Source organism: Neltuma alba, unplaced genomic scaffold, assembly GCF_004799145.2.
Source record: "Neltuma alba isolate B1F8T4 unplaced genomic scaffold, ASM479914v2 tig00010174_pilon, whole genome shotgun sequence".
Classification (NCBI taxonomy): Eukaryota; Viridiplantae; Streptophyta; class Magnoliopsida; order Fabales; family Fabaceae; genus Neltuma; species Neltuma alba.
In genome coordinates this window covers 1,224,242-1,243,858 of record NW_021635117.1, presented here as the reverse complement: position 1 = coordinate 1,243,858, position 19,617 = coordinate 1,224,242, and the positions used below count along the sequence as shown (strand labels likewise).

At 28.6% G+C, this 19,617-nt stretch overlaps 1 protein-coding gene and 1 long non-coding RNA gene across 2 annotated transcripts; both read right to left on the bottom strand.

The window, feature by feature from the left end:
• LOC114754649 (putative leucine-rich repeat receptor-like serine/threonine-protein kinase At2g24130) lies at window positions 1-4,832 on the bottom strand. Its single transcript, XM_028943442.1, has 4 exons — window positions 4,824-4,832; window positions 3,936-4,302; window positions 1,741-1,812; window positions 1-178 (listed from the first exon to the last, which is right to left on the bottom strand). The coding sequence occupies exons 1-4, from the start codon at window positions 4,830-4,832 to the stop codon at window positions 48-50; spliced, it is 579 nt and encodes a 192-aa protein (XP_028799275.1). The 3' UTR covers window positions 1-47.
• A 1,875-nt stretch (window positions 4,833-6,707) lies between these two features.
• LOC114754618 (uncharacterized) lies at window positions 6,708-7,143 on the bottom strand. Its single transcript, XR_003741218.1, has 2 exons — window positions 7,086-7,143; window positions 6,708-6,835 (listed from the first exon to the last, which is right to left on the bottom strand). It is a non-coding gene; the product is annotated as an uncharacterized LOC114754618 (long non-coding RNA).
• Window positions 7,144-19,617: the final 12,474 nt, after the last annotated feature.

Genomic DNA, 19,617 nt, shown 5'->3' with positions numbered 1-19,617 from the left:
AAAATAAAAACAAAATTTCATTCTAGAATTATTTTTCATCCCTGAGACTAAAACAAAACAAAAATACTCACATGGTCTAAGATAGTCATATAATTAAAATTCTGACCTTGCAAATTGTTGTTGCCAAGACTAAGGAACTGGAGGTTTGTCAATTTTCCAATATCACTTGGAATTATTCCTGAAAAAAATTATATATATGTTGAAGCCATTTAATTGATCAAAGTATAAATGATGTGATAGTTAAGAGTAAAATTTAAAAAAAAATGTCTTACACATTTTAAATATCAAGTGGTCCCATCGGTTGTTGATCTTATCTTTCTTTTATTTTGGCATTGTAATCACAAGCTTAATATAAGTCCCATTATATGAACGAAGAATATGAATGAATGAAATGGCAAAAAAAAAAAAATCACATTTTTGTTTTCCTCTAAATGAAGAAAATATCACTAGAAAAAAATAGAAAATCATTGCTCCTTTGTGGTTATAAATCATTAGCCATATTGAAGCCTCCACTAGAAAAATGTACAATAATAAAGAAATGAACAGATAAAATCTCATTTTAAATTTATCTTATTATTGAAGAATATTAAAAAAAGGAAATAAAAGAAGAAAAATAAGAAATAATAATCTCAATACTTGTAAAGAGGTTGGCATTTAATATAATTCATTAACAACTCTTCTTGTGAAAACGCTAAATGGACTTGAAAATAGGAAAATTAAAAATTTTATAATATTTTTTTATAATATGCATAAAGTACATATATAATGTAAAGGAATGCCCGTGAAAAATTGAAGAAAAGTGAAAATGTATTATTCAGCATCAGTGGAAATGAGTTTATCCATGACACTTGGATAATTGGCCCATATTTATACAAAAACACCGTCACTAGAGACTGGGCTAAAGCCCAATATCCCCTATAGTTAAAAAATATAAGCATCAAAACTTTAAGAGGAACTTTTTCTTTTTCTTTCAATAAGCTTTTTCCGGATTTGTTGAATCCATTTTTTTATTTTTCTCCCACATTAATTATAAGCCTCACCATAAATGAGGATATTTTAAGACAATAAGTTATATATTTAACATATTTATTATTTTTAATTAATTTTAACCAACTTTTCGAATTGCATAAGTTATTGTATACTTATATTTTAAACTTAAAGGAACATAAATTCTTTACATGACTTCTAACAACCCCTACACTCTAAAAAAAATAGAAATGGAATACTTTATTGATAAACACAAAAGATATTGTTTGCATATAGGTAATATATATATTGTTTGCATATACGCAATATATATACACACACGCACACAAAAAAACATGTGTTCAAAGCATGCTACGAATATATGTGCGACATGAATTTATGCACATATGTATAAATTTCAATTAACACACTCTAAGTAAATTACAAACACGTATATATGTATAAAGCAATATTCGCTTTTGGGATTAAAAGAAAGCATCACCATTAGATGTGTCCTTTTCCAAATAAAGAGAACAATAGAGAAGTCGTATTTTATAAACAGACAAACACACATTACAAGTACTTGTTAATAAGTTATGGCTCTTTTTAAGCATTTTTCCTTTGAACACAGACCTTCTCATGATTGTTTAAAATGAATGAAAAAAGATTAAAAAAAAAAAGAATCTAATTTTAAAATTATTTTTCATCCCCGAGATTAAAACAAAACAAAAATACACACATGGTCTAAGACAGCCATATAATTAAAATTCTGACCTTGCAAATTGTTGTTGCTAAGATCAAGGTGCTGGAGGTTTGTCAATTTTCCAATCTCACTTGGAATGATTCCTGGAAAAATTATATATGGTGAAGCCATTTTATTGCTCAATGTATAAATGATGTGATAGTTAAGAGCAAAATGTCTTACACATTTTAAATATCAAGTGGTCCCATTGGTTGTTGATCCTATCTTTCTTTTATTTTGGCATTGTAATCACAAGCTTAATACAAGTCCCATTATATGAACGAAGAATATGAGTAAATGAAATGGCCAAAAAGAAAAATCGCGTTTTTGTTTTTCTCTAAATGAAGAAAATATCACCAGAAAAAAATAGAAAATCGTTGCTGCTTTGTGGTTATAAATCATTAGCCATGTTCAAGCCTCCACTAGAAAATGTATGGTAATAAAGAAATGAACAGATAAAATGTCATTTTAAATTTATTTTATTATTGAAGAATATTAAAAAAAGAAAATAAAAGAAGAAAAATAAGAAATAATAATCTCAATACTTGTAAAGAGGTTGGCATTTAGATATACATCATTAACAACTCTCTTTGTGAAAACGCTGAATGGACTTGTAAATAGGAAAATAAACAATTTATAATAAATAGGAAAATAAAACAATTTATAATATTTTTGTATAATATGCACAAAGTATAAATATAATGTAAAGAGATGCCAAAAAAAATGGAGAGAACCAAAATCTGTCTATTGTTGAGCGAAAGAGGAACTGGGTTCATGTATAACACTGGATAATAGGCCTATATTTATGCAAAAACACATATACTAGCAAATGGGCTTTGAGAGCATAAAGCCCAGTACTCGTAACTGAACATTACCACGACATGCTCCTACCGATTGAAAAATATAAACATCAAATCTTTAAGGGGAACTGATTTTTTTGTTATAAAGCTTCATTCCTGACGTGTTGGATCATTTAATGAATTTTTTTAATTTTCATTCCTAAATTAATTATAAGCCTCACTCATATTATCTTTTTGACCTTTTATGACTCATTTTAGTGAGAATTCATTAGCAAAAATTTCACAGGAAAAAAACATAGAATTATGTTATTTCAATTCAGGTGCGTAATACTTTAAAATTATAGAAAATGAAGAAAAATCAAATTAGAATTTTGAAATTCATGAAAAATTATAAAAATTTTCCATTTTTTAAAATAACTTTGGAACCCCTTGCCTAGGACAGTGGGGTTGGTGGGATTTAATCTCCGAACCAGGTGGTTGCTAAAATTAAAAGTAACACTGTAATACCAGGTGGATGCTAAAAGTAAAAGTAACACTGTAATGAAAAAAATAATATAAGTTCACTCTTTTATTTTAGCTTTCACTCAAGATAACAATTTATTTAAAAACTAAAATATCACAATTTCAGGCTTCTTTATCTGAAAATTTTCCAAATCATTAAGTATATTTGCTTAACAAGGAAAAAAAAGTTCCACAAAATGTATAATGAGTCTACATTTGTTACGTTTTCCCCTTTCTGGATGTTTCTTTTAACTTCAAATTAAATAATTATCAAGAAATTACCAGTGAAAATTTTTATGTTCAAGAGCGTTATTCAATTTTACCAAGAATTGAACGTACAGATTTGTTACAATTTTTTTGGCCAGAAAATTGTTCCAATTCAATGTGAATGAATTAACATATTTGTGCGTATTAGCAATTTATAATATTAGTAAATAATAGTTTTCTACTTTTTTTAATGATATATTTCATTTACATGTTTTATCTACGAGATACAAAATTTATATTTTTTGTTATAACATCGTTCAAGGCTTACTCGTTTTGAAAAATAACACTGATATGCTCTAATTGATAATATAGAACTATATTTATTTTTTAAAAAATTTGCCGCCAACAACAAAATGGAGGGGAAAATGACCGACACGGAACGAATGCCATACCACATGAAAGTTAATTACAAATTTTGATTAATTAATTTTTGTTCAGTTTAAATATTTTATTTCATGTTTTGACATGTGTGAAAATTAAATTATATATAAAAGAAAGCATATCCAGTTTGAGATTAAAAGAAAGCATCAAGTTCCATGTCTTTAAAATTAATCTAGCAAAATTATTATTGACTAAATTTGTAATATTTAAATTAAATTAATGACTTATCAAAATAGTAAAAACAAAATTTTAGACAACCGCATAATTAAAGCTCTTACCTTGCAAGTTGCTGCTTCTAAGATATAGCCACTCAAGTTTGGTCAAATTTCCAATGTCAGTTGGTATGTCTCCTCCATTGAATTTGTTATTCCCCAATTGTAACTCTACCAATTCCTTGCATTGATGCCAAATGGAGGGTATTTTGCCAGACAAATCATTTCCATCCACATAAAATAATTTGAGTTTTGGAAGCCGGGAACACACATTTGTTGGCAGACTCCCGGATAAATTATTGCTTTCAAGTGTAATGCCTTGTCGTACTGAACTATTAAATATGGAGGTTGGTATAGTGCTTAAAAGCTGATTACCTCCAAGATATATTGCATGAAGCTGTTGAAGATCACCCAATTTCTTTTGGAATGGCTCCTTCCAATATTAAATGATAAACAATATGTCAATATCAACTTTCGTAGCATGCGCATTAATTGTCATATGTCATAATAAAATGATCAAATAATCCGCTGTTGAAATAATTAATATGCATAGCAAAAATTATTATTTCACCGTATAAATATTGAAAGACATAATGAACAATTAATTTAAGTTAAATACTAGAAAGTAAATGAAAGAGAAGTTAAGAGTGTGGATTTTTTTAGGTTTTTTTTCCTTGCTGCTGGGTTTGACCATGCATATGGAAGAACTTTTTTTAAAGTATGTATTTTTAATTGATATTTATATTTGTCAATCTAGTGCTGCATTTTATGTCTGCATTTTTATTGAAAACAATTTTGAAAATATACTCAAGGATAAGATATAACCTTACAAAACTAAGCTGACAGTGTTAAGAAATATAATTATTTTCAAAAATTAAATTCGTTACTAGCTAGCTAAGTCCTATATAGGGACAGTTCAAGATCGTTGGTGTAGTTGACAAAAATATTATGTACATGAGACATATTTGCATTTTTGAAAACACATAGTAAGACTTGTGCTCTTATATGAGAAATAACATTAGTACATTGTAAATGATAAACACAACGATGCCTATTTTCAAAATAGAAATAACCCTTTCAATTCAGCTCAGGTAATAAAATAGAATAAATATTTTGGATATGGGGATTCATTACACTGTTTTATGTTTCAGTTCAGTTTATTTTTCTGTAATTTTGATTAATTTAAAATTATTTTTGTCATCTACAAACTTATTTAAAATAAAAGTGAATAATATATCCTAAAATTAATATTTTATATTATCCACATTAAAATTAAATGTTCCATTTTCCAAACATGTTGCTGGTAAGGCTTACTCTTTTTTTTTAATTAAAAAAACTTCAAAAGTTTGTAATAGCATGATAATAATAAATATCGTTTTCAAAGATTGATAATGGGCCTTAAAAGATCTCTTCAAACAAATATTATAACAATAGTCTTTTTCCCTATGGTATAGGGTTACTAACCATCTCACAATTGGGATGACAAATTGTTTTTTATTCTTTTAAGAAGAATAGAAAAATGATGGGAAAAATAATAAGAAAGGCACAAAAATATAATAACAACTAAAAAAACGAAAAAAATGGAGACAACCCCAGAATCGTTCAAAACATACTTAGCAAACTGTTATAATTAAGATAAAAAATAGAAAATTTAATTTTTAAGTGTGAAGCATCCAAAAATTAATAGACACGTCATTTTATATTTCTCTAATCCTGAATCAAAGTCAAGGAGTGCAAACTCAATTTCAAACTAGGACAATGACATCTCTCGTGATTACGTCAAATTAAAATTAATCAGAGGGGTGTGCTACATTTGTTTTCAATACATCTAAAGTTATTTTTTTTTTAAGTTTGAGAAGCTAAAATAAATATATAAATAAATAGACTATTCGGATTATAAGGATATCGCTAAATATAAACAGATAATTACAAATGACCCAAGATAGAAATATCATTAATAAAAGTAAGAAATACTCCAGCATTTTCATTCCTTGTAATTCTAGGTAGCGGTGTATGGGGCCTTTTTAAAATTTCAATTAACATATAGTAAAAATGGCATTTGCCAATTTTACACACTCTAAGCACAATAATTATGTGTGTTTATTAAATTCTAATGGATTGTCTATAACAAAAGAAAACCAAAAAACTTGCCATTGAAAAGAAAATATAGGGGGAAATGAAAAATACCAAAAAAGTAGAAAGAAGGGATCCTAGTTGGTGCCATGTGTTCAAAGCACGTCGCGAATAAGGGTTTGCCATAAAGCACGTCTTAACTATTTTAAACTTCTAAAATTCAACTCGCCATAGCTTTTTGTTTCACAACTTGAAAAAAAAAAATCTCATCAATATAAAATGCTAAAAGAAAATGCGGGAGTCACATTGTTTAGGAACAAGTCTTCTGCGTTTTGGAGTATCCTCAAGAACCGTTTGGTATGTAATGACAAATAAAACCCATTCTATATCTTCTAAAACGTCATGACCTAAGTAATTCCTAAGAATTTAAACAAATTTTTCTTTCAAAATGATATAATTTGCATAGATTGACAGGAAAAAAATCAATATTAGAACTGAGTTATTCAATATTAATAATGAAAACTTAAATTCTATGCTTTATCACCTTACTTTATAAATAATTAACTTCGATTTTGAGAACAAAGGATCATTAAAGAACAACCACATTCAACGCACCCAAACACATGATTATTGAGAGTTTATATCTAGATGAATAAATAGACTAGTTTTGAGCAAACATAAATATAAATATAAAAATTAATCCAAACATACCTGACAAACTATTATAAGATAACCATAGCAGTTCAAGTGAAGATAAGTTGGAAATTGTTTGGGGAATTGCTCCTGAAAGTTTGTTCCTTGAAAGTTGTAAATTCTTCAAGTGCTTTAGACTTCCTATCTCAGGTGGAATGGTACCTTCAATGATATTAGAGTTCCAATCCAAAGTCTCCAACCTTGATAGATTGAATAGAGATAATGGAACGAACCCATTGAGACTGTTATTTCGAAAACTCAACTGCTCAAGCATAGATAAATCTCCTATCCATGTTGGAACTTGCCCGTGAAAGTCATTATAGCTCAAGTTGAACAGTCTCAATCGACGTAATTGAACTAAGTCTTGAGGAATTTGACCATGAAAGTTGTTTTTACTGAGATCAAGATCAACCAGGAAGGAGAGATTTCCTAGTTGTGGTGATATGCTACCCTTAAGATCCATGCCACCAAGATTCAAGGAATGGACCCTTCCATGACAAGTATTGCAGGTGACACCAGCCCAACTACAGGGAGAAGAAGAGACAGACCAATTAGCTAAGAAATTGTATGGATCCGAAGTGATATAGGATTTAAGGGAAAGAAGTGCAGATCTGTCGGTAGTCATGTTTGTTTGACTCCAAGCTAAGCAGGACATGAAGCAATGAACAAAGAAAAGGAAAACAAAGGGAAGAGGTTTTTCCATGTTTTGCATAGCAGACTTATCAAATTCGCAAGTGTTGTGCATCCAGCAATTAACAAACAAGTCCATTTATACTTCTCCAATTCTAAATCAAAGTCAAGGCGAGGACGTTAAATTTCAAATTGCAAAATGACATCTCTCGTGACTACATTAAAAAATAACCATAAAAAAGTAAACACTAAAATAAAATATATTGCGTGATTGTGATTAATTACAGACTTCCAAATAATAAAAGCTTTTTACTTTTTTGTATTGTACTTCGTTTAAAGTTGATTTATATTCTCTTCTGTTTGTCTTGTGTGGCTTTAATATTTCTATAAACATTTTTTTTGCCAGGTAATATTTCAATACACATACAGTAAAGTAAATTGTATAATTAAAAACGGTATTTGCCAAGATTACACACTCTAGGATGGAAACTTAAAGATTATTTTGTTACACCTAATAACTCAAATCTGAACGACATGTTATAATACATATATTTATACAATAACAGATTAAAAAAATTTATATAATGGCAGATAAGAGGGGGGGGAAAACCTTCAGATGCTGGGTGTTTTTTGGTGAATACTTTTAGAGTATTTAATCACCTTATCCCTTTTTTAAAATGTTAATTTTGATGTAGTCTCAATTTGCAATTTTCAACTAGTGTATCATCTATTTTATTAAAAGCAGCCTTCAATTTATTTTAATTAGGGAATTTTCAAAATGAAAAATACATCCACAAAAATAAATTTATAAATAACAGCTAAGCGTAAATAACATCTGAATTTCTTTAAGACTAGCCAAACAAATTAAAGATATTGACAAACCACTAAACCAAAATATATTCCAGTTAATACCAACAAAGAGTTGAGCATAAATGAAATCGGCATTCCAAAGATTAAAGTTATCACCAAAAGCAAGTTGATGAAATGATTCCATAAATACGTTAGTAATGAGAGAGTATAATTCCACTTCCTGAACCGCATTTTCATTTCCATTGCATTATTTCATTTATGGTCAGTCTTATAGGCCATAGATAGAGAAAAAAAATTATAATTACTAGTGGGAAGAAGCATGCATGAACAAAATGTTTATCAAAAGTCTACAAACTTTAATTGATTGTACATATGCATTGGTACATGGAGCGCTTGACTTGTAAGTAGACCTCAAAGTCACACCAGATTTCAAACGAAACAACTTGTGTGTGCGTGTGTTTGTAATTTTAATTTGGTAATGTCATTTTAGTTTACCCAAAAGAGAATACCACAGTTGACTTCAAAAACACATGAATAGCGCAGAATTTAATTATTTTTTGTTTCAGATTTTATAGATTGTATGTGGCAAAAAAATTAGTATGTATTTTTGTATGCATATTTCAAAAGGCACAGAAACTCAATCTGATAAAATTAGTATGTATTTTTGTATGCATATTTCAAAAGGCACAGAAACTCAATCTGATAATCCACTTTCTACGCCACAAACTTGAAGGGATCATTTGTGCAATTGTTTTAAAGCATTTTGAAAGTCATATTGAAGGATAACATATCAACAAAATTAAAGTTGGTTTAGTTTATACGAATCACATATTTTAAAGGAGTGTGAGGTTTGAATTTTATTGTTGAAATGAAAATCATTTTAGCGGTTAGTCTTCAAATACTCTTGTGAATATACGTAGAGATTACCCAAAGAAATTAGCGATCGAGAAGATGTCAAAGAAACAAATAAATATATCAAAGTCTTTGGAAATAGAGAAACTACTAGCGCGTTTTACTTGCAAAACACAACCTGTCTATTGTCTATTGTGCATTAAAGTCAAACTTGTAGTCGTAGTTGCAATTCATCTGACCGGAAACAGCTTCTAAATGTCTCCTTTTGAATAGTAAAGAAACAGCTTCATTTGGTTGTGTTAAATTTTATATTGGTAATAATTGATAAACTTTTATACACCACAAAAAATAATTGATATTTTTTTTTACACATCGAAAAGAAATAATTCATGATTTTTGAAATCCTTAAAATTATATAAGCAAGGATATTTTTAAATTAAAGCAAAGCATGAATGGAATTTCAGAGATTATCAAATATTTCCCGAATATTAAGTCTGAAATAATCAATAAAAGTGTTAGCTAGTAAAGTATGAAATCATCTCTTAGAAGATTCTAAAACTTTTAGTTAATTCCTTTAAAAAATGTTTATTCTGTTGGTAATTAAATCGAGAGAGAAGATAGGCTGCTCTCGCACCAATAGGCTGAAAATGAAACACCGTATGTTATAGTAAAGATTAAATTAAGAAGCATGCATGCCATAGGAAACAAAATAAAAACAAACATGTGCATACTAATCTAAAAGCATAAAATTGCATAATAGATCTCAATCTTAAATTTAAATTAACACTATAGAAATTCAGTAGATGACCATGGATTTAACATTACATTATTTGATTCGGGCGTATAAAAGAGTCGCGTGGGAAAAAAAGGGAAGACGATATATAATCTAAATCTAAATCCTAGAAAATGCCAACTAAACATGTTCTAAGAGTTTAAAGAATATGTCCTTGGAAGAATTTGAGGAGTTTTTAAATTTATTAAAAAAATTAGAAATTTCCAATAAGTCCTATAACAGTAAACTTATTAATCTTGCAAGTGTTTTAATTTAAAGCATATAAATAACATCTTAATTTCTGAGACTAGCCAAACAATGACATTGGCAAAACACTAATCCCGAACATATTTGGGTTAACAACCAAATAAAGAGAAAGCATGAATGGAAGAGGCAAAAAAAAAAAAATCTTTAATTATTTACTCAATCATAATGGATAGAGAGAATATACTTTATTATTTATAATATAAATTGTTATAAAATTAATAATTTTAAAGAATTATCCTTAAGTAAACATTTAATTATAAATTAATCAAGAGGAGATATAAGATACCATTTATAGAAGTTTCAAGCTTAATAAAGCACGCTTTTTGGTCAGAAGTAGAGTTGTAAAGTAGAGTTGGAAGTAGCCTTTTTAGATTTCACTATGACTTGGTATGTGCTACTAAGCTACTCCCTCAATTCATAATAAATGTCACAAAAATTTTTACATGTTTCATAATAAATCTCATTTTATATTTCAATAAGATATATTAAATGATTTCTCTATTATTTTCCCTTTATTAATACACTCATTAATAGTCAAATAATGTTTATTTAAAGAGCACTCACTAGGCATAAGCATGGTAGATTTTTCAAACATTAAGTGGTCATTAGAAGAAATTGATGCAATGAAGGAAAAAGAAAATCATGATGAAGAACTACAAATGGCTTGTTATCACATCAAGGAAATTATTTTTATTTTCATCGGATTGTATAGGTTACAGAATAACCCATAAATAATGTTGATGATGAGAAGAACCTTTTTCTCTTTAATTTCTTAAACCACATTTTCATTTTCACTGCATTATTTCGCTTACGGTCAATCTTGCAAGCCATATCTTGTCCCTACCTTTCACAAAAGTATATATCAAAATTCCAACCACCCAATATTCATAGCTACATGGAATAATTGACTTGTGAGTAGACCTCAAAGTCATGTACCATTTCGCACGAAACAACTTCTATTTTGTGGTCTAGTTTGGCAGGCTATGACTAGAGATTACCCATAAAAAACGTTAGCGAGAAGATGTCAAAGAAACAAACAAATATACCAGAAGTCTATGGAAACATGGAAAATATTGACGTGCTTGACTTGTAAGTCACAATCGGTCTTTTGTGTGCACTTAAGCCAAGTTTGTATTCCTCCGATCTTTAATATAAGACCTATTTAACTAATTTGATTAAATTAAAAAAGTGAGAAGAGTTAGTTAATTATAAGTAATATGATATGTTTTTTTTTCTAAAACATCATAATCATCTTTTCTAATATCCTCTCCTCCTTTCCTACTTGATTGTGATGGAAGAGTATCAGACAATTTAAAAAATAATAATAAATATAAGAAATATATTTTATATTTAGAACTAAGGTTAATTCAACAATTAAGTCCTACATTAAGGACCCAATGAGTATTTTATATATGACCCTTTGTAATCACAGTCCATTGATGAGAATACAAGGTACAACTTCTAAAATTTTACATTGTTACTAATCAATGACTTTTTGAAATCCTTAAATTACATAATCATGGATCATTGTTTATTTAGTTAAAGCAAAACCTGAAAAGAAATTTTATGGATATCTACTTTTTCCTAAATATAAAATATGAAATAATCAATTACAAACATTATCTAGTGAAGTATGAAATCATTGTTATAAGATTTTATTCATTTTCTTAAATAAGCATTAGTTATTTTGTGATAATTGAGTCTAGAATAAGAAGAAAGATGTGCACAAGCAAAGATAAAATGATCTTGACTCACAAAAAAAGAATAAAGATCAAATTAAGGAAGCATGCCATAAATAACTTCTAAAATATTAAACAGAAAAGTGTGCATACTAGCTTGGTGAGTTTAAAAGCAGAAAATTGCATAGTACCCTGAATTTAAAATTCAAAGCAACACTCATTTAATCTCTCTAATAAAGAGAAACTAAGGTCTTCTCCACCATGCGATTTGCGGAGTGGTGCATATTTTATATATACTTTACCTATGTGATATATAGTTATCTTTTTTTTTTTTTAAATGTTTGCCGATATTTTGAATGAAAAAACACTCTCTATTGCAAAATGAATGGTGGCATGTGTTGTCATACATATATTCTCTATTGAATATGAAATAACTGATAATTAAATAATGAATATTGTGTTAAAATTATTAAATATGAAACAATTAAATTATTGTATTACAAAAATTAAATATTTTCTCAAATATTATTTTCAAGGAAGTTTAATAATGAAATTTAGTGATGAAATTTCATTGCTAATCAATTAGTGACAGAATTTGTGAAGAAACTTTTTCTATCACAAAAATGATCATCACTAATTGATTAGTGACAAAATCAATCATCCGATAAAAAATGATTTCACATTTTAAATTATATATTTATAGCATAGTATTATACTTGAATAAATTTTAGACACGGTTTTTTTTTTAAAGTTTGTTGTAAGCATCCCTGTTGCCTCTAATGTAAACTTGGATTATTACTACATTGAAATTTGTTTATATTGTATAAAAATTGGGTTATTTGCTACAATTACCGCAAGGACTAAGTCCATTACTATTATTATTACTTTTCTTAAGTTATCATCATTGCTATTACATTTTCAAAGTAATTGCAAGTTGTTATCATGTTGGTTTATGTGCATTGCAAAGCAATTCTAAATTACTATTTGCTATATATAATTAGCAGATTGACTTGCAGGGCATATTGAACTGAAAGTCACAATCAATTTGGCAACAAACAACTTCAAAATGCCCCATTATTATTTGATGGATTTGAATAGTTAGAAGTGCTCCACTAATTGGTGCTATATACTGGGGAATTTGAGAAAAGCAATATAAAATTTCATCAAGTGAAGTTCATCAATGAGAAAATCGTTATAAAATAAAAGTGATAATTAGATAATTTTTTACCCTACACACTAGATTATCAATAAAAATAGAGGTAAAATCAACTTTAATTTATTCCCCCCCCCAAAAAAAAAAAGAAAAAACACATACCTTTTAACTCATGATGTTAATAAAATAAAAACATGAAATATTAATAATGAAACAAATAAATAACTGATCTAACCCATTTATTATATATTATTTTATATCATTTCATGGGTTATTAAGAGTATAATTGTGCATATTTGTGTCTAATATAGTTTAGATGCCTTTGCATAGAGTTAATGTCTTTTGTCATAATTGGTGATTAATTATTATTAATTAATTTCTAGGATAATTGGCACTTCATTTAGACGAATTTTGATTGCAAGACACAAGAAAAATGGAGTCAAGATCAAAGACCAAAGAACAACATAGCACCAAATGAAGAACATGTGATTCTGTAAAATTTGCTGTGGTGGATGGACAAATCGGCCATGGCGCTTGTGAACCTATGCATTTTACTTATAAGATCTAACTCTAAACGGTTTACCCACTCTCCCTTTCCTATTTGATTGTAGTTGAGAAAGTATCAATAGGGGTAATTTAAAAAAATTAATAAATATAGAAAATATGTCTTATATTCAGAATCAATATCAATTCAACAATTAGATCCTATATTAAGAACTGGAGGAGCATTTTATATATGATCCTTTGTAATCACAATCGATTGATAAGGATACAAGGTACAACTTCTAAAGTTTTATACTGGTACTAATCGATGACTTTTTGAAATCCTTAAATTACATGAGCAAGGATCATTGTTTATTTAGTTAAAGCAAAACCTGAAAAGAAATTTCAGAGAAATCTACTTTTTTGTAAACGTGAAATATGAAATAATCAAATACAAACATTATCTAGTAAAGTATGAAATCATTGTTATAAGATTTTATTCATTTTCTTAAATCAATATTAGTTATTTTGTGATAATTGAGTCGCAAAAAAAAAAAAATAACGATCAAATTAAGGAAGCATGCCATAAATAACTTTTAAAAAATTATACATAAAGGTGTGCATACTTCTTGGTGAGTTTAAAAGCAGAAAATTATATAATACCCTTAATTTAAGATTTAAAGCAACACTCGTTTAATCTCTCTAATAAAGAGAAACTAAGGTCTTATCCACCATGCGATATGCGGAGCGGTGCATATTGTATACTTTATCTATTTGCCAGGTATTTTGAATGATAAAACACGCTCTATTGCAAAATGACTGGTGACATGTGTTGTCGTACATATATTCTCTATTAAATATGAAACAATTGATAATTAAATAATGAACATTGTGTTAACATATAGTATTAAATATGAAATAATTAAATTATTGTATTGCCAAAAATTAAGTATTTTCTCAAATATTATTTTCAAGATCATTCTGGGTATCATATTTAAAAATGCTGGTCAGAAAGAAATATTTTTTTCTATTTAACGTTATTGAATGCTGGCTAATAAATTGAGGTTATTACAGAATTATTATTTGTAACGCTTCAGATCAGAGTCACAATCTAAATCAAACTATTGATTGAGAATGTGTGGTGTTGTTGGCTGTCCAATGTGTTATTCAAAATAAATTCAAGTGGGCTTGTTTCCACCCTTTACCCAGTCCATCCAATCCCTTTTTCCGCTATCCATCTCTACTATTAGGTTGAAATTTGAGTGGTCTGAGTTATAATATTTTTTAAGATTATGTTTTAAATATTTTTTTATTGCAGTTTTAAACTGTTATGATCAAAATGTCGCAGTTTTGAATTTATTTATTTTTAATAATGAGAAATTTTATAAGTAATTTTAGAAACATTAAATTTAATCTAACGGCAGAGATGGCTTAAAAAAAAAACATACAAACGCCTTTTGTTGGGGAAAAAAATATACAAACGCCTTTTGCTTGCTATTTCCTTGACCTGACGTTCTATTTCCTATCATACAAAATTCGTTACCACTTCCAGCATTATTTAAAAGGTATCTGAGCATCATTAGTTGGCAGTGTGAGTTAATTATTTGGATGCATGAAAAATTTAATTTTTTTTTACCCAATTGTATTAAAATTAAAGGATTGTTTTTATATGTAATATGGGTTGATTTGCCATATAAACTAGAGAAGGAAAAAGAGTTATAGTTTGATAGTCCCTACGTTTAATTTTATACTTGCACATAGGAAGATTGTATATTTAAGAACTCACATTATAACGTGAGATTCTATTTTATTTGTTTGTGTCGATAAGTGTTACTTTGTGCTTTTGGCATTCTAAGAGCGGGTTGCACATATGTTTTTCATCGTTTTTCTGTTGAATCTATAGTCCACCTTATCAACACTAAATTTAAGATCACTCACAATTTGAAGTTCTACCAGGCACTGTGTTTAGAACGGAGGGAATATTTATATTTATTATTATTATTTATTTATTTATCCAGTATTGATTCAATGTTCTATCTTCAGATAATCCTATTTTTCCAAGTGTTATTGAGTAAGGAGTTGTGAAATAGGAAGATAGTCATCTTTCTCTGGCCTCACATCTTGCAGTTCCTATAAATAATTAAATAGTATTTTGATGAATTTAGCATTTAAATTAAAGGAAAAGGTAAAAAGAATAAATGGCAAAAGTTATGTTAGATTTCTTTTTTAGAATTATTTCCTGTTAAAAACTGTACAGGAAATATAATAGTGATTGATGATTAATAAGACTACATGCTAAACATAAAAGATGACAATAAGAATAAAATGATAGTAAACATTATATATAAGAAAATAAAAACTGTGTAAGCTATTTAGCCTATGCCATTCATGCTTCCCAGATACTACCTTCGGTAGCTCATTTAATTTTTATTTTGGTTTTAAATATAATATCCCAATCCACTTTGTTCTCACATTTATCCATTTTTTCCAAAGTAGTCCTTGTAATAATAGTAGTTCTAGCCAATACATTTGATTAGCAATGATATTTTAGAAAAGACAACACCTATTTATTAAAAATAACTAACCAAACTAGTTTCCTTAATTTACTCCAATTAGTTAACTAGCTTTTATATTAAGAAGTGGAAGTAGTACTAATTAATTAAGGATAAAGAGAATAGAAAGACTAATGGACGGTCACAAAACCATGATAGATAAATGAGAGTTTAAATACTTCTGAAGTGCAACTCTCATATCCCTTGATGAATCATGATACGCCAGCTCATACGAATTTAATAGAAATTCTTTATTATTCTTACATACATGTACCAACCATTATAAAATTGATATAATGGTTCATAATTTATCTCCCAAATACTACCACACCACTTTAATATCAGCTCTTTAGATATCAATATTTTAACATAGTGTTTGTTTAAAAAAAAATTATGGCCCTTCCACTTCTCTTATAGTTTCTCTCCTCCACACACACTCAAATTCACTGATCATTTCCCAGATTCACTATCTTGTCCTCCTCCCATTCAATATATCCCAAGAAATTAAAAGTGCGCTACCATCATTTTTATCTTAATATTAGAAATTCAAAAATCAGAATCGGGACTATTAGCATTATTTGAAGACACACTTCTTGATGATTTTCCCACAGTAACAAAATTCGCATGGTCACTTGTAGATAAAACGTAAAGATCGAACTTAATTTAAAACGTCAGCAAAGTTAAGAAAATGGACTCATGCGGGTTCAACGAAAGAGTAATCAATGTTAAATTAAACTGCTGGTAAGGCTTTTTGAATGTGAAGAACAAATGTTTTACCGGCACTTCAATTGTAAGAAGTGAAATCTGTTAAAATAAACCGAACCAGTAATAAATTTGTCAAAAAAGGCCAAAGATTCCAAGATATAAAGTAGATAAATTCAGTAGATGAGTATGAGTTCAAACATTACATTATTTTATTTGAGAAAAAAGATAAAAGATAATATATAATCTAATATAAATATTAGAAAATGCCACAAAATATCTACCTTCTTCGAAGAGTTTAAGAAACTTATAAAATTTATTTAAAAAAATAAAAATTTCTATTAAGTCTTAGTAACAATAAACTTATTAATTCTAACATTACTGTGTCTTGTCTATTACCAATGGAACCCAAAACCCATTTTATTAAGTGTTTCAATTTTTAAATGGGCTTAAGGAAGATGGTTCCTCTGGTTTGAGCTTCCAACGGCCTCTTCCAGCTCAAATTATTTCTTCATCTTTTTAAACGAAAAATGAGCCAACCTGTGAAGTGAATGCATTTCTTCACTTTATACCATAACATAATTATTTCAACATTAATATGGGGGGAAAAAACATGATCTCACAGCATGACTTGGTTTACCTCTGCTTTTCCCTTCTAGAAAACAGAGCATATTTTAACATCATTTAATGGGAATGGATCATCATATAACAATATTAATTGTGCATAAATCTTAATATTTGAGCAGCCAGCATATTGAATATATATGAATTCTTATAATTTGACGGAATATAAATGCAAAAAGGAAGTGCGTACCAGGTATTTATATTCCGTGTCATTCTTCTGGAGCTTCATGAATTGATCTACCAATGCTCACGCAGGGTTTGGAAGTTTGGCATTGTTTCATTCTATGGTGCAAGTTAAGATGCCGTTAGGGGTTGTGGGTATAGATCTCACTTGTGACTTCACCGTCGACAAAAAGGACATTGTTGAGTTCCTAAATTTTCAGGAGATGAATGCAATCTTCACACAGCTGGTCATATTATAAGTTTCAATTTCATTTTCATATTTAAAGTTTTACTCATGCGCACACCAATTTTTTTTTCTTATTTGAACAACATGGACTTCAATCGCACATGTATGAAACAAGGAAAGGATAGCACATATGGCTTCATGTGTTCACCAAAGGTGCAGAAGACATCGAACACTGCGAAAGTGAGGTCACTGTACATGATGACAAGAATGACCCAAATGAAGAAGCCAATATGTTTTGCACCTTAGATTGAAAAGTAAGTGTACTCTTATATTTGGCACACACACAACTATATACATACATATATATATATATAGAATTATAATTAACATGATTGATATCTTGTAGTTTTCATTAGACTCTTCTTGTTTTCGCCCCTCATGAGAACACCATTTATTGGTTTGATTGCTTGCTTGGATAGCCCTAAGACGAAACTGAGGATCTTGTCGAAATGTGAGTTTTTGTTTATAAATTTATTAGGTATAAAATTTAAAATAGCATGTGGTAATATCTTTTTGTCCCAATTGGTGATAGGACTCTTCAAGGATCCAGTTTGGTCAACAAGAGAAAGGGTCATTTTAAACCAATGTGGATTTTTCCAAGAGTACATTGTTTTGAACTGTTTTTTACGAACATTGTTTTGAACTATGTTTTATGATTATAAATTTATTGGCTATAAATTTACATATTTACTAATTTATTGAATTAAATATTTTTGTTTTGTTAGTACCATCATCAACATGTTGAATATGTATATTATGTGATTCGCTACATTCATGACATCATTGAGACAAAGTCATTGAGAAACTACACCAGATAAATAAAAGTGACAAAATTAATATTGTGTTTCTTTAATTTTTTTTTTCAAATTTTTAGTACTTGGCTACTTATTTTGTAGGCATTTCAAAATGAAGAGGAACATGAAGTTGAAGAAATCTATGCAATGAGGGATGGGTTGTCAACAACAATAGTTGAGTATATGGGTTGATGAACTTGTGAAAATTTTGGTATTAGTAGGTTTTTTAGTTGGTTAGAGGGTGATTAAACTGGGAATTAGTTTATCAATTAAATTCTTCATTAGGTTTAGTCGAATTAGGATTAGAAATTTTAGTTATCTTATTTATTAGATTTGAGTTTTGGCATTGAAATGTTTATTGTGTTTTAGTTGAATTAGGTTTAGTTGAGTTTTAGTTGAATTGTTCATTGGACATGTTCGTATAGAATTGAATTGGATTCTAGAATAAAATGGAATGCTTATGATAGTTCTCGATCATTTACTGCATGGTCTGTTTGGTTTAATTGTTGAAAATTGGTTTGTTTTGATTTGTTTCAATGCAGGGAGGTTGTGTAAGAAATAAAACAAATTATATTAAAAAACTAAACCTTTCATGATGGTAATATCACTAATCGTCATGGAAAGTAACTTTTCGCAGTGGTTATTAAGTTAACAACTGTGGACAGTAGGCTATAAAAAAATATCGAGAATTTTCCACAGCAATTTTTATAAATAACCACTGTGAAAAATAGTTTCCTTGCCTTGAAAGCCCACAATTTTATGCTACTCTCTAAAATCTCCATAAAAAGTCATTTTTAACCGTCCGCTACAAAAAAACATTGAATCACCAATGGAATTACCGACGGAATCAATTCCGTCGTAAAAATCCGTCAAAAAACTGTGGGAAATTTCGTCAGAAATATTCCGTTAGAAATTACCGATGGAATTTTTCCATGGGTAATCCTGTCGGTAAAATAATTTTCCGATGGAATTAGCCACTGAAAAATTCCGTCAGTAATTTCCGTCGTAATTCCATGGCAAATTCCGTCGGAAATTCTGTCACTAAATTTACCCACGAAAGTTTGGACGGATTTTTGACAGAAATTACTGACAAAATGTTGTCTGTGGCTAATTCCGTCGGAAAAGTGAATTTCTTTTCCCCAAAATTTTATATCTTTATTCTTATAATAAAATGCAGTGATTCTATTTTTTGTGAGGTGAAAGACTACATTATGTAAGGAAAAAAACAAATAAAAATTTCGTAAAGGAACATAGT